This window comes from Salmo salar, chromosome ssa09, assembly GCF_905237065.1.
Source record: "Salmo salar chromosome ssa09, Ssal_v3.1, whole genome shotgun sequence".
NCBI lineage: Eukaryota > Metazoa > Chordata > Actinopteri > Salmoniformes > Salmonidae > Salmo > Salmo salar.
Genome location: NC_059450.1, coordinates 21,316,475 through 21,332,281, shown reverse-complemented (window position 1 = coordinate 21,332,281; position 15,807 = coordinate 21,316,475). Strand labels below are relative to the sequence as shown.

The 15,807-nt window shown below is 44.5% G+C and overlaps 1 protein-coding gene across 2 annotated transcripts in view; it reads left to right on the top strand.

Moving 5' to 3' along the window:
* Positions 1-3,794, top strand: part of LOC106611048 (intraflagellar transport protein 43 homolog A-like) — a 42,838-nt gene extending 39,044 nt beyond the window's left edge. For both annotated transcript variants that reach the window (XM_014210879.2, XM_014210878.2), the window contains 4 exons: positions 1,844-1,916; positions 2,905-2,980; positions 3,159-3,221; positions 3,507-3,794. In XM_014210879.2, coding sequence (XP_014066354.1) covers positions 1,844-1,916; positions 2,905-2,980; positions 3,159-3,221; positions 3,507-3,617 — 323 coding nt within the window. In that variant the 3' untranslated portion in view covers positions 3,618-3,794. The remainder of the gene's footprint in view (positions 1-1,843; positions 1,917-2,904; positions 2,981-3,158; positions 3,222-3,506) is intronic.
* The last annotated feature ends 12,013 nt before the right edge of the window (positions 3,795-15,807 follow it).

Sequence of the window (15,807 nt, the reverse complement as noted above, 5' to 3'; positions counted from 1 at the left end):
GCTTTGTAAATGAGAGGACAAAGTGTCACCGGGGCCTCATGAATATGAAATACCCACGCTTGCGTTTATTTGGATATCAGAAACACAGATGAATCTTGTCAGCGGCTAAACGAGTGTGGCATTTTAAATTTTATTTAATTAAACAAAGAGAACGGAATTAGTTATCAACTGATGATGATGATGTTTGTTATCTGTGCAAAGTTGCTGGGATTAGATTTTTCTGTTTCCTTCAACTGAAGAATCCTTCATAACCTTAATCGTTTTGCTCATTCTAGGAACATAAATAACTTCCTTTTTAACTTTTTCTTTTGTCATTGCTGAAATATTTGCTTAACTATTATATGAGAACAGTAGACTAATCCTCCGAGAAAATATGTATTTTGCAACCACCAGTGTATTTTCTAAGAAGTATTTTGAAGGTATAGTGACAGATCTACAGATATTTCCTCCCATCAGATCGTGCCTCCCATCTCCTGGCCTCTATCTAGCTCCACTATTGACTTTCCCCTCAGGGTGCATCGCTGTGTTCAGAGATTACTGACATTCCTGCTCCCTCTCCCTCCCGCTCCCCTGCTCTCTCCCAGCCTCTCCACTGACACCTAGCACACTGTCTGTCTGGAGGAAGTCAGAAGGAAATGTAGCTGCACTTTTCAATTGCCTTGAACCAGTATTGAAAAAAGAGACAAAACAACAGAGAATTAGACCTCTCCTCTGAGTGCACATGAGTTGTTTCTGTCTGTTTTTTTTTTGCTCATTTAGAGTTGTTACATGGCAACAAGGATTAGATAGATTTCTGTGTCTTTGATGTTGACAGGCAACTCTAATAGCAAAGTTTGCACAAGTATGAATTTATCGTTTTCTGTTGTGGAAGTAGGGGAGACCACTTTCCCCTCAAATATGATTTAATATACTTGTAGTTCATCTATTTCATATTTTGTAATGTTTGTTTCTAGCATGGTATAATGCATGTATTAATTTCATATGAATTATACAGGTGCATTTAAGTGTCTTCAACATTTCAATATTCATCCTATTTCCTCACAGTCAGTCTGTCTGCCCCCCCCCCCCACACCTTCGCCCACTCTAACAAAAGTCCATCTGAAATGTGCTGTGAAAGTTTGCCCTGTCCTTCTTGGGAGCGGAGCCATCCTCTGTCCTGTTGCGTTTTGCCAATTAAAGCGAGTTCCCACTGTTTGAGCAGCGGGCTGGCGGCTCCTGGCACCGCAGCCCCTGCCAGGCCGCTCCGTGACTTCCGACCCCACACAGATGGGCCCGCCAGCAAATACTCTTGCACATGGCTGGATGCCGCCCCGGTCCGAGTGGCAGAGTGGTCATGGAGGTCGGCCTGCCGGCCACCGCAGGTCCTGGGGGTGGGCGGCGCTGACAGGGCCCAAATGCTGGGGTAGCGGGGGGTGCTTTCCGGGGAGCCCCTGGCCAGCGCCCCTCTCGCAGCAGGAAGAGCTGCTGCCTGGCCTCCTGAATATTCATGGCCGCCTGGCTATTGTGACAGGGCAGCTCTACGGAGAATGTAGGGAGAGAGAGGGAGAGGGAGGGGATGAATCAGGTGCCAATTTACTCTGAGACACTCACACGTACACAAACAAACACGTACACACACAAACACACACACACTGTCATACCAAACACAAAGCAGACTGTCATACCAAACACAAAGCAGACTGTGTCTTTGAAATGAGTGTTTCTGTAACCCTTGTCCAGTTTTTATGTGATTGACCACTATTGTGTCTCAGTTAACCCTTTAGATGTACAGATTGAATGACTAAATAATGGAGAGGGTGACTGATGAGATATTGATATGTTCTGTATGTATGTTGTGTTTTAGATATACCAGTGATCCCAGACCTTGATGAAGTACAAGAGGAAGACCTTACCATGCAAGTTGCTGCTCCTCCAAGGTACTGTAAACAACACCACCCTCCCCTTTAGTTGACTCCAGTTACTCAAACTCCTAGATGGCATCCCATCACTCTGTTTTCAGAGTTGATGACGTGTATCCATTTGGTCAGTCTTGTGAATACAGACATGCCTCCTCACCCTCACTGGCTGCATAACTGTTCATGTCTCTGAAGTGACCTAATAGGACCTGACAGCTGAGTTCAGATACCTCTGGAGGGTTACAGACCCAGCCCATCCTCAGAGCCATGTACAGTACCTGGCCTACATTTTAACATCAAGGAGAGTTAAAGATAATAATACACTGGTCTTAGATGGTGTCTTGACTGTTACCTTGCCTCCTCTCATCATGGTAATGAAGGTGTCTTGGCATATTGGGCCGTTATGCAGAAATAACAGTTAAGGTGTGATTTATGCACGGCTGTTAGCGGGGCCCTTACTAGTGGGGCCCTTTGATTTACAGGGCAGTGAGAGACACGCCGACATGTGTCCACTATGTAGCGCGGCTATGACAGCGGCGGGGGTTATTAGGCTGAGACCTGCTCTCTGTACGAGATAATATCCACATTGAACTCATTGCGGGGGCAATGTAGCGTGTAATGTGCAGTAAGTAGGACTGGCATGCACTGCTAGGCCCTCGCCACTTTCAGAGCCCTCCTCTTAATTCCAACTACAGATAAGCAGCTGGGTTTCAATTTGAGGCGGTTACCACTTGGCGCCCATCTCCTGATCTCTCTGTCCTTTATGAACTCTCCGTGCCCTGTAAGCACTACCCTAAACTTCTGAGAAGCTATCTGTCTCACAGTGATACTTGCAAGTTGTACTGTACTATGATACAGTTTGTCAATTGGTCTGGTGATAGCTTACTGATGCAGGTAGTGGCTACTGTCTTTGAATAGACAGCCTCTAATGAGGAAAAGCATGCCAACATTTAGTATAGCACGTCTACTATGGGATTTTTGTTTACTTCGTGTTTGTTCTTCTCCTCAGCATCCAGGTAAACCGGGTAATGACATACAGAGATCTGGACAACGACCTCATGAAGTACTCTGCCTTCCAGACCCTGGTAAGACAACTCATATGGGCCCCACACACACAGCCAGGTTTCAACTGCTCATTTCTTCTTCTTTGTAATACATTACCCAGCCTGCCTTTTAAGGAGGTATCCAATATCAACCCCTCTCTCTGAGGAGTATGTCTCTGCACGCTCAGGGTGTTCTTATAAGGTCTCTGCCTCTCACTAGGATGGGGAGATTGACTTGAAGCTCCTCACCAAGGTTTTGGCTCCAGAGCAGGAGGTGCGGGAGGTGAGTGAGTTTTTTTTGTAAATATAGCTGCTGTGTTCCCTGTGAGGGGGGTGTGCAGCTGTTTCTGAAGCACCAGGGGAGGTTGCCTTCCAGTCTCCCAGGTAATCAAGATTTATGATGTGTGCATTAACACGCTCTACTATCCTTCTCCCACCTTCCCTGCGATGTTCGCTCTGTCTTGCTCTGCTTCTCCCCCTCTTATTTTCCTCGCTTTCTTCTTTCTCCCTCTTTTTCTTCATCTGCTCTTCCTCCCTCTTTTCCTCTCTCTCTCTCCCTCTCTATCAGGAGGACGTGGGTTGGGACTGGGATCGTCTGTTTACGGAGGTGTCCTCAGAGCTGCTGACGGAATGGGATCAAGGAGAGAAGGAGGAGCAGGTTCCGCTGCCTGTGTTATGATGACGAGCCTCCCCAGGATGGGATAGGGGGGACCAGGACGCCTCCTCTGGGACCTGGGTGGGTGCATGTCAATGCTCTGTCCAAACATAGGGACCATCAAATATATGTAGCTTGTTGTTCATATTCCAAATTCAGTGCAAAATGTATTTATTTTTTCTAATAAATTTAAACACACCACATTTGTAGGTGTATTTATTTTGAAATTAATTAGTGTAATTTCTATAGTAGGTTGCAAATGAATGATATTCTCTAAGACACAGAAGTTTAACGACACGTGTGCGGTATTTCACTGCAATGCTGTCTGTTTGAATCTACCAAAACTGCTAGAAGACAACTCACGTTTGTTTTAAAATGCTGAATTCCTAAATGGTCTGATACAGATCAAAATGCCCTCTCGTCTCCCGCCTGCATTATCTACCCCCCTACAACCTCAGTCAGATACAAGTCCAAGGTTGACAATCACCTAAGCTGAAATCCACTTGATTGTGGTCAAATTAGCGTTCTTCATTAAAGCCCACAACTTTATTGTTATTGACTGTGCCATTGACTTTATCTTCCAGCTCTTCGACAAGAGCTGCCCTCTCTTCACTATTATCTCAAATGCATTGAACACACTTCCTATTGACAAATGGGGGATTAGCATACATTATGTAAGGAAGGAAGGAAGGAAGGAAGGAAGGAAGGAAGGAAGGAAGGAAGGAAGGAAGGAAGATAAGAAGACATCTTCCACCTTTGGAGATGGCTGGAGGTGTCCAGATGCATGCTCTCTCCAAACTTACATAACAACCATGCATCAAACCCAAACCACAGGGCCTTAGGAGAGGCTGTAATACTATATATGCCTATGGGCCTGAACATGAGTCCAATTCAACAAAATACAGATTATTAGTAGTGAAGAAGCCCTCAGTGGAGTATGTCCTCTGCTCTTTACCTTTTTATATGTAAGGATGGAATCATTTATACCTAAGATCCTCTCACTGTCATAGTTTGCACACAAATGTTTAGTATGTATCAGTGTGTGTTTATGCCTTGTCTCCACTTAGATTAGTCTTTGGATCATGTGTGTGAATAAAGACGCAGGCCTCCAAAGCTACTCTGAGACTATTGGGAAAACAGGTTTAACATTTACAGACTGTGATTAGGTTTATTTCTCCCTGAAGCAGAGAGAGGTCTCGTGACAGTTGGGGATACGCCAACGGCCTGGAGGACACAATCTACGCAGCTCACAGCTCAATTATCTCCAGTCACACATAGATAACCATTCAGCCAGTCATTTCGTAGGCCTCAAATCAGTCTTCATGGGTATTACAGATGGAGGGGATGTTCAGAATTACTGTAACGAGTGGTCAGCCTTTCTCCCTCTTCCATCTCTCTCTTTCCCTCACTCTCTCTCTCTCTCCAGCACTTACACACACTTACAGTCTCTCCACAATTGGCTTATTTAGCCAGCCTTAATGAATTCTGCCCATATGCCCTGAGCAGCTGCCGCGTTGCCCCTTCCTCCCACCCCCGCGGAGCTGCGAAGTGCCCAGCCATGTAGAGACAACCTCTAGCTGTCTCTCTGGAGATGGCCGCGCCTGCCAGTCCTCTGCTGGCTCCGGGCCGCTGGCGTTTGAGGTGGACGGCTTACGGGCGGAGGACCCAGATTAAGGCCCAGTGATCACGGGTTGTGGCCTGTCTCAGACGATTGGCTGGAACACCAGTGGATCATAGTGGGGATTAGAGAGGGAGAGGAGACGCTGTTTGGCATGTGCCTGCATCCAGCTCCTCAAAGTGACCTCTCTCTGTCCCTCATACTCTCCTCTTTCTCGCTCTCGTGCTCCCCCTCCCTCTCTTTCTCCATCTCTCTTCCTCTCTCTTATATCCTGATGCAGCAAGGCTTAGAATGACCTCTCGGTAGCTGGGCGCACTGAATTGAATCACGTCAAACCAACTGTAACACATACGTTATTTGTACGAAGAGAGACGGCCCTTGCTCCTAGAGCTCCTTGCAGTGTAGATGTATTTAGCTCCAGAAGAACACCGTGTCACGGAGAGGTGAGCAGAGACTTCTTTGTGTGCCTCTGATAAAACGTAGGGAGCTATTTTAGGAGGATTAGGTCTCATTTGGGTTGAGGTCATCTTTGGGAATGATTTTGTAGTGGGATCTTCTGACCTCATTTGTACAGGAAAAAAATACACTGTATTTAATGTGGAATATGATGTCCTTATTCAGCTGATTGGAATAAATAACTGTTTGTTTGAACTCTTTGTCAGGGTCCCATATAAAATGTAAATATACATCAGTTATGTAAAAGTTAAGTTCTCATCCGGCATTTATTTATTCTCGTGTGAATTATTACTGGTTATTTTTTATGGATGTTTTCTCATACTTGTAGTCCAACTGTAGAACCTTGAGAGTCCAATCTGAGCCAGCGGACTAGGACCAGTTCTCAGGCCGTCGAGTTTACTGGGTCCTTTATCTGAGTTTTTATTGAATCCCTGTGTAGAAATGACTTTTCATTTTGTGGCAAAGAAACAAACAGGGGAAGTAATACAATTTTAATAAAACCGGGCCAAGGCCTCCTAAAAAATGTATTTTCCTGCTCGGGGTTGATGGGCTTGTCTTAATGTATTTTGATACAGGGCGCTAATTGGAAGAAGGAATAGAGGTACTATGCTTCCAACTCCCCCTAATATGCTGTGGTGTTGACAGAAGTTTATACATCTTATCTGGTCTCAATATCTGCCTTCCATATGGCCCAAAAGCAATATGTTGATGTGTAATTAAAGTGTTAAGAAAATGGGGAGATGTGAAGATAGCCGGGGCCTTCAGCCAGGGCCCGTCACACACAGAGTGACGGGTGAGGACAGACACGCCAAAGCTCACGGGATATTAAGACCTGACCTGCTCGTTCCACCAGGGGCCAGGCGCCTGGCCTGTCACAGGTCTTCAGTCAGTCACTGGCCTGATCAGGGCTTTACAAGCTGAGTCAGGTGCCATGAACCAAGCCTGGATGTCCAGCATCTCTGATGTTGGTTTGATTATTCCAGAGATGCAGTAAATACATCATCAGACCCTGAGTCTGTTCATTATTAAGCTTTGGAGGCTTCTCTATGTAGGATGAAACATTAGCAGTGTTTTAACTCTAGGGCAAATGTCCACCACACTACATACGTTCTGTTTACGTGGGCAAGCTGAATTTGTATTTTATATGGTTGCAATAAATGCAAATGCAACCATATTCAAATGGTTTCAGTGCACTTTGAAAATTACTTGAAAAAGGAGAGCTGTTTAGCCCCTGTATTAATTTTCCACAAAGACTGGATGATATTTCAAGTTTGAAAGAGAAATCCCTGTCATAGACAGAGGCAGGCAGATCAATATCATTCTTTGATCAAAAGGGGATTTGCGTTTGAAAGTAATAGATTAAACAGATGTTTTATTTTCCATGAGATATGCTGCACCTTTATCCTGTGGAGCCACAGGGGCCTGTGGGGGAGGGGCTCTGCTGACCACATTAGAGACAAAGGCTTTATATTTAAGAGTCCAAAGTTGTGTGAGTTGGTGTTTTCAGTTTCGACAGTGCTTTTTTCCCCCCCTCTTTTGTTAATATTCTATCGCTCTTGGTCCTTTTTTGTTTACCCCAGGTGGGCTTGGACATGAAATGACTGGGACGGTGGCAGCTTGGAATGCCCCTGGGCATTTTACAGGTGTCATGTTGTCAAGGGCTTGGGAGTCGGGAGGGGGAATGAGAGGGGCGGGTGGCGTTTTATTGGAGTTTTTTTTCAAGTACAAACCAAACGAGAAAAAAGCTGCTGTTCTTTTTGTAGCGCAGAGATTGGCTGAATTAATTATGCTCATTTCCTCATTCTCCTACAATTTTGGGGAATTGGTTTGGGTTGGAGGGGAGGTGTGAACATGAATTACAGTCAGGGTCCACATTTGCCATGGATTTTATTATTTCCTCTCTTCTCCTCTCAGTCCAGGACATGAGGCCCTTCATTTTTCACATGAGTGGTTTTCTTATCATTGTGGGCCCTCTCTACTGGCCTACGAGTGACTTAAAGGCAATAAAACACAAAACATTCTGTAAAACACGGGCGACACTCTCATTGTGGATGCCCCGCAATGCCTCTCTGGGAAATTATGATAATAACTCAGTGGCGGTCAGAGAGGCTGGGGGACCGGGGGGGGGAGGGGGGGCGTTCACTGAGGCCTTGTAGACAGGGACAGGTCAAGGTGGGGGGCTCAGCCGCGTGGTGCAGCGGCACCCCCATGTAAACCCTCTCCATCACTGAGAACACTGGCTGCAGCAGTGTGACCTGCAGCAGAACCTGTTTGTCTTGTAGCTGCTGGCAATAAAGAAGGAGCTGATGGAAGGGAGAGTGGTAGTGTGGGCTGGGCCCCATGGTGGTGGCGAGGTCAGAAGGAGAGCTTATCATCACCAGCAGTGGAAAACACTTGAGTCAACAGGCAGACAGTTTGCCCTCAAAGGGGCAAAAACATCTACTTTGGTTATTGTACTTTGATCTTGGTACTTCATATTATTTGCCATACCTCATGCTTCATGTGTTATATCCAATTCAGTCCACAGCCAGAGTCAGTCAGTCATCTGTCAGTAACCTCTCATCTTTCATCGTCGGGGCGGACTGGCCATCTGACATATCTGGCAAATGCCAGAAGGGGTGGTCCATTTTTTGCAAAGTGGACCTGTTTAACTTTTTATTTATTTTTTGGCGAAAGTGATAATGATAAAATTATTTTTTGGCAAAAACATTTGACCGTAGTGGGGGCCTCGGGGAAGAAATTTGCCAGGATGTTAGAAATGCCAGAGCCGATTTCTGGTCCCAGTTCGCCCCCGTTCATCGTGTTAGTGAATGATAAAGCCTGGTTTGTCAGAATATCTGAATCTAAAGAGATGTGAAATGTACTGTAGTGGACATGTCTTTGGTTAGTGAGGGGGAGGATGTGGTCCTGTTACCTCAGCACAGACGGTGTCTAAGTGAGGAGGAGCGAGGGCAGGAAGAGAGTGCAGAGTGTGGGCTCCACCACTGAGGTGCTGACAGGGGGGAGAGAGAGGGGCTGAGATCACACCTGCTGCAGCCCAGCATCTCCCCAGCAGGGCTCCACTGGAGGCCCAGGCTTCTTCTGGCATCTGTGACGGAGGTTAGTTAGGCCAGTCCTAGCCCAAATCTCCTTGTCTTCCTGTGGAAGAGAGGAGAGAGAGAGGAGAGCAGGAGGCTCCATCTGCTGAGCGCCTGTGGTGGTCACAGCGGCCCGTCGGTGGGCGGGGGGCACCAGGCCTCAGTGGTTCTGCCGTGGGAGTCTCACAGTGGCAGACCACCCCACGCTGCACCCCACACCACGCCAGCTGGCCAGGACGTTTCCTTTTACCTTTTATACAGAGACTAATGACCACCACACACAAATACACAGCCTCAGTCCACACACACACTACTAGGTAAAGTGTGAAAGAGAGGGAGAGTTAAGGGGAAATTAGTTGGTTCAGAGTTAAGGGAGACACACATGCCAAAGGGTCAAGTGGTTAAAGTAAAGACTATGATGAGGACTGTGTTCTGCTGTGCGATATGGACACAGTAGAGAGCATGAGGCTTGTGACAGTAAAGGCCGCTCACACAATCATGATGTTAAGGTATGCGAGGGACATCAGAACATGCACAGCCCCCCAGCTACACCCTGTTGGGGACTACTGTACTGTCTGTCTCTGAGCAGGTACGTACAATCCAGAGGTTACTTCACAAACCCCTCTGAGAGCCCACTAAGCATGCTGAAATCCTCCGTACTGGCAGAAGCCGTTTGAGCCCAATAGCCAGGCTCAGAATCACAGTAGGAGACCGCTGACCACTCTGTAAAATGGGGTTCTGAGTCCACTACATCAGAATCCGACGGTTCCCTCTAAGTCTGTCACTTCATAGGCCTCCTGCCTGCTCCTCAAGCCCTTGGAGCTCAACCCAGTACACCCCACAGAGCCTGTGAAGCTCAGCGACGTACAGAACACAACTATCTATGAACATAGCACATGATCACTGTGTGGAAACACTGAAAACCTTATTTGAATCCTTGGCACAGGAGGTATTTTTACTATGACGAAGCTACTTCATCTCAGTCCACTTCATTAATTAGGCTGTTATACCCTTGTGCTGAGATCTGGGGCTAACATACTGTATATAAATGTCTGCTGGGAGTCTCTGGAATGTTATATGAATGGACAGTGTCAAGGGGCCACACCCCCTCCCAACCAACCTGTCTCCTTGTTCCTGAAAATGAACATTTATCTTATTTGTTCAATTACAGATACTGGACGAAAGCAGTGTCTTTGAGTTTGGTGTCTACACATTCAATGACAATATCAAGGAAACTTTGTCCTCTTTGATCCCATCCGTCCCCTTCATTCTATATCTCGTTGTCTATGTCAGCCGCCAGTGCTGTCTTTCTACCAAGCTTACATTTCTCACGATCTTCTCTTTCGATCAAATTACAAATATTTTTAGCATCCAGCACTAGATAATTTAATTTGCCTTACTATCTCATTTGATGTCTACCCCCTAACGTCCGCAGCAACACATGCATTTATATATATAAATAAATAAATATAGAAAAGCAGGAAAGGCGTAATGTGACATTGAGTGTTATTCCCTTGTCCCATGCAAAAAGAGCTAACAGGTCATGCAGTGACGCAGAGCCATTGGCAGCCCAGCCCCCGCTGGTCCACTGGAGTGACTTAGCTTCATCTACAAACTCGCAATAAATATCTGGCCGTCATTTATTTTAATTCACTCCTTTCTTGCTCAGACGGAATGGATTCTTAACCTTGTAGGACAAGGACACCCGCATGCTGGCTGCCTTGCCTTCGCTGCTAAATGATTATTTATTCTTCTGGGGGAATAAAAAAGGATTCCAGCAGAGTAGCTCAAACTGTCAGCTCCAATGAAAAGCTTGCTTGAAAACGTTCACTGTACCCCTGGACAAGGTAAAGAGGGGGGGGGGGGGGGACAGTGAAAGACATAGTGGGAGAGGTGGGGGAATGAGAGAGAGAGAGAGCGAGAGAGAGAGAGAAGCCCCCAGAGTGATTTATTTGCCAAATCAGGACACAATGAGTCGATTATGAGTCCTCTAATAAGAGAGAGTGTTTGGGGACCCACTAATTGGGCATGATTGAGTTGCAGTCTGGGAGCCAGGCGAAAAGGGAACCTGGTCGGCGGCTGTCATGCAATCATCAGCTAATCAGAGCTTTGAAATTAAAACTGTGTGTTTGGGGTAGAGGAGGGGATAATGGCAGGGTGAAGCAGTAGCTGTGGGTCTGACTGAGTGTTCAAGTGTGTGTGTGTGTGTGTGTGTGTGTGTGTGTGTGTGTGTGTGTGTGTGTGTGTGTGTGTGTGTGTGTGTGTGTGTGTGTGTGTCAGAGGAGGCTGGTGGGAGGAGCTATAGGAGGACGGGTTCATTGTAATGGCTGGATGGAATAAATTGAGTTAAATGTGTGGTTTCCATATGTTTGATACCATTCCATTGATTCCATTCTAGCCTTTACAATGAGCCTGTCCTCCTGTAGCTCTTCCCACCAGCCTCCTCTGGTGTGTGTGTGTGTGTGTTTTATTGTTTGTTTGTACATGTGCGTGTGTACATCTGCGTGTGTGTATGTGTCAGTATCCTCTTTCCTGTGCATCTTGTGTGTGTGTTTGCGGTGGGTGGGGGAGATGGCGTGTAACCAGGGAGAAGAGACAGGCTCTGTGGTGTGGCCTCTTGGCTTTGGCTGGGGTCTGTGCTGCTCCTGATGGGGAGGGTAAAGGACCTATCAGGTAATTAGGCTATAGGACCATTATGGCCACTGCCCTCCCTGGAACGTGTATATAGTATATCTGTGTTTATGTTGTTGTCCTCTTTTATAGTCTAACATGATTTTTATTTAAATATATAGAATATATAAATGTTTTGGAATAAAATGAACTGTAAATACAAGGATACCTGATATTAAACCTCTCATTGCTGACAATAGGCTTATACCTCATCTTATCTTTTACATTATACACCTCCATGTTTGTGGGACAGGTAATAGTAATATGTCAGTATATAAGCCCCATCAAATAATGTTTTACTCTTTTGGACAGGCAGAAATGTATGTTGTAGTCATATCATTGTTACAAACAACAATGAGATTTATAGTGAAAATCATACTGGGTATATAGGCTCGATTTATGTTTTTTTCTTACTGAATGCTTTCAAAGCTGCTGTGTATGGAAATATATTAATGTGTGCAATTATGTTTGAATAAAATAATGTGCAATTTTCTGTTGTTTTTTTTAAAGGCATTTTTGAATCGTCCTTGTATTTGTATTGATCAGCAGGGGGCAGTGTTTATCTGCAATTCCGAGAGGGTCGGAAGACGCTCCAGTGTGGTTCACTTCATATAACGCAGTGGCATGTCAAAATCCGTAGCCTATTTGTGGCTTCAGTTTAATCGTTTTGTTGTAACAGTATATTGGGTTTTGACGTAAATTGGCTGATTAGGATTTAATACATTCTGATCACATAATTACAGGTTAGATTGGGGTTTTCTTTGTTAAATGACAGGTAAATCCTGCAACTTTATTTCAAAATTGCAGCAGTCTCAATAAGCCTAACATTGCTCTTATGTTTCATTCATATTTAAATGATTAGGCCCTACTGTAATAGTCATATTATTGTAATTGTATAATTTGCATGGCCAAATGTATTCAAAAATAATGGCGAAACAGCATACATTTACTTACGTTCGGTAGCCTTTATTCAAAATGTAATATTTTGTCCGATTTTCACAGCTGGCCTAAATACAATTAGGTATATTATTTCAACAATTGGAACAATTGTGACCGTTTATGCTCTACTTTTTTTGACAGTGTTTCATTTGAACGCAAGAAAGTCCATGCATTGATATTTCCTATATACAGCACGCGCTGTTTCGTAGTGACAGCCAGGTAAAACTGATGCGTTATAAAAACGTTTGTAAACTACAGGCCCATCAAGACTGAGGAACTTTTTTTAGAATGACTGTTTTATTTTCACCAAAACAACAATGTTATTCTTAGAATCACAGAAGTTTGAACAAATGTATATATGAAAACTTTATATAAAAATACAATCATAGGCCTATGGGCTAAACAAATCAAATGCCTAGGCCAAACAAATCAAATCTATGCCTATATTTTTTCTTATATTATTTCATTCAAAACAGTGTTCTATTTCAGACGCTAAAATGAAGCACGGTGTCGAGCCCGTGCTTGTTGATGTGTTGCGCGGTCATTTGATTACTTTGGCATGCCTTCACATCAAAGTGCCTCTACTGTAGACTAGATCTAATGAATTTAATCCATTGAATGAAAAATATTCCATAAATACCGACAACAATTCTCACACCTTTTCTGATCAAGGAAGAAGATTATTGGAGTTTAAGGTAGGCCTAGATATAAAAACAAATACAACATTTTTATAATTGTAGAGGGCAATATTTTGCTCTGACAGAACTGAGGTGTGTGTGTGTGGGAAATGACAGTGACAAAATATTTGAGATGACTATCCTTTGAAAAAACATTTTCAACATGTTTTATTTAATTTGGTGTAGGCCTAGATTTGGAGAAGACAAAACATACATTTCTAACTGTTCAAACAGGTGCAGATACAGTCCAAAATTAAGGTTGCCTACAACAGGGTTTCCCCAACTCCCCTTTGATTCTTTGAATCAGCTATGTAGTGCTACTGCAAAAACCAAAATGTGCACCAAGGGAGGACCCCAGGACTGAAAACCCTGGTCTGTTGGACACCTGGTGAGAATCTTTCATTCAGATTGTTTGAGTGTGAAATCAGTATGTTGAATGTCTTTATTTGTTCAGTGTTTATCCATCTGTTGGATTATTTCCAGACACTCTGCTATATCTCTCACGTCGGCCCTACTGACCAAGAAACAGCCATACTGTGTGCTCCAATCCTCTCAGTGCCTTGTCTAATTGTAAATGCGCCTTACATCTTAAGAGTACCTCACTATAACATTTTGAAGTGGGTTTAGGCATAAATAGGATTAATTCCCAAACAATGTCCTTTGCTCTTCCTCCCATAATTTCATTTGCAGGGTCCACAGGATGAATAGCCAAGCAGGCAGTGATGTGGAACCTGGAGGATGGGCCATACCAGGCGGCCCTGCGCCACAGCACCGCAGCCTTCAGGTTATGTTACATTGATAATGTCACAGCTTCAGGAGCGCCACAGCCCACAGTACAGGACAAAGCTCGGAATCCAATTATCCTCCCTATAATTTGTGGGAATTTTACGCTTCCCTTTTTTATGCTCTGGCTGGCTCCAACATTCCTCTGTACCTGTGCAAGCTACAAGGCAGGTTGGAGGGACTATTTTTCTAGCAGAGATTTTGTAGTACAGGAGCAGTGTCCATAGAACTCCAAAATGTGTGAATTGAGATTGGGAAACTGGATTGTTTCAGCTGCCATCAATTATTCCATGACTATTATATTGTATTGTGATGTAGACTACATAATTCCAGATTAAAGAAAGTCTAGATTTTCATTACCCTACCAACATCGTATTACTTATTTTGGCTGATTGGGAAAGACCAAGAAAGGTCATTTTTGTGTTAAATCTTTACTTGTTAGCATGGGCACACGATGTCAACTGTCTATGTTTTCAATACATTTTCATGGAATCAGTGGGTAAACTACATTATGCTGGATGTCCTGTCTGCCTCAAAGACACTGCCATGCAAAACACACTTAGAGAGAAGAGTGAAGTACACACTAGCTAATGGATTACCAAACCTAAACCAGAGTTTTACCAGCACTCAGGTTTGGCGTGAAGTCAGGCAGGTCTTTTTGACGTATGTACGGGCGCAGGCCACCCACCTGCCCAGCCCCCGACTGGGTTTGATTTAATTAAAAGGAAGAGGGTGCATCAATTTCAGCAGCGTCGCGGGGAGATGACAGTACACAAATTGAAAGTAAGCAGATCGGCAGGGCCGGGAGGGGGCCAGTTCATTAACATGGAACACAATTCTGTGTGCAATGTAACAAGATTAGAAACATTATTATCATTCCACCCCCAGACATAAAGTCCCTGTCACAGCCTGAGAGAGAAGAGAGGGGGGATCCCATGTAGCCACTCAGCTTGTGACAACACTGAGATGGTGTGGAATAAACGCATAGGATTTGACGTGAATACAAGTATTCTGATATGTTTTTGAATAGGATATGGGGGAAATCTACAGAAAAGCTTTTTCATGCTATTTGAATGGAGCATATTCAAAGAGACAGTTGGATGTGTGACAGTGTCTAGATCAAGAGAACCAGTTGGACTAGATCAAGCGTCTCAGTTGGAGAGAGATATAGAGAGAAAGTGAGCATGATTTCCTGTCAAAAGCATTAATTCCCTGTCATCCGGATCTGGATTCAGGGATTGATGTAATGTATGATGGAACTAGCTGGTGTGTGTGTGTGTGTGTGTGTGCGTGTGTGTGCGCGTGCGTAGCCTGTGTGTGATTATCAGGACATGTCTGTTTACCCACAGCGTCCTATCATAGCATGGTCAATAGCTGTGCTGCCAGTGATGCTAGGCCAGGATTAGGTCCTCAGCCCTGTGACTGCCATGATTACATCGCTTCACACACTTTTACTCACGACAGCCGCAACTGATGTACTTATCACTTCCAGACACTCTGACATACCCCTCCGCTGCTGCTCCTGCTGCTTATCACACGGAGGGATTAGATTTGTTTGAGTGAAGATCTTCCTATACTGGTCTGAAGGAACATGTACTGTAACAGTCCAGAAACGAGTTTCAGTTTTACCGAAAAACATATCCCTTTAGTGAACTGAATGTGGTTTTTAGCTTTATGTAGAATCTCTGATGCTGTGTATCCATCCCTTCTATTGACTCTTCAGATTAGATTTGGGGTTATATGCGAGTGTTCCCTTTCAGGAAATCCAGAGGAGGAATGTGAATGTGTTTAGTCCAAGAGGAGGTCTGTTAATGAACAGTAAAGACAGATGAGTCTCTCTGATGCCAAGCAGGTCGCATGAATTGGATTAGTGTGACCTGAGATTGGGATGGATAGCTGTCTATGTGCCAAGTGGTCATTAGCTTGGCAGCACCACCACATGCTAATAATTCTGTACTCAAAACTGGTTCCCCTCAATACAAATCCTAGCATTG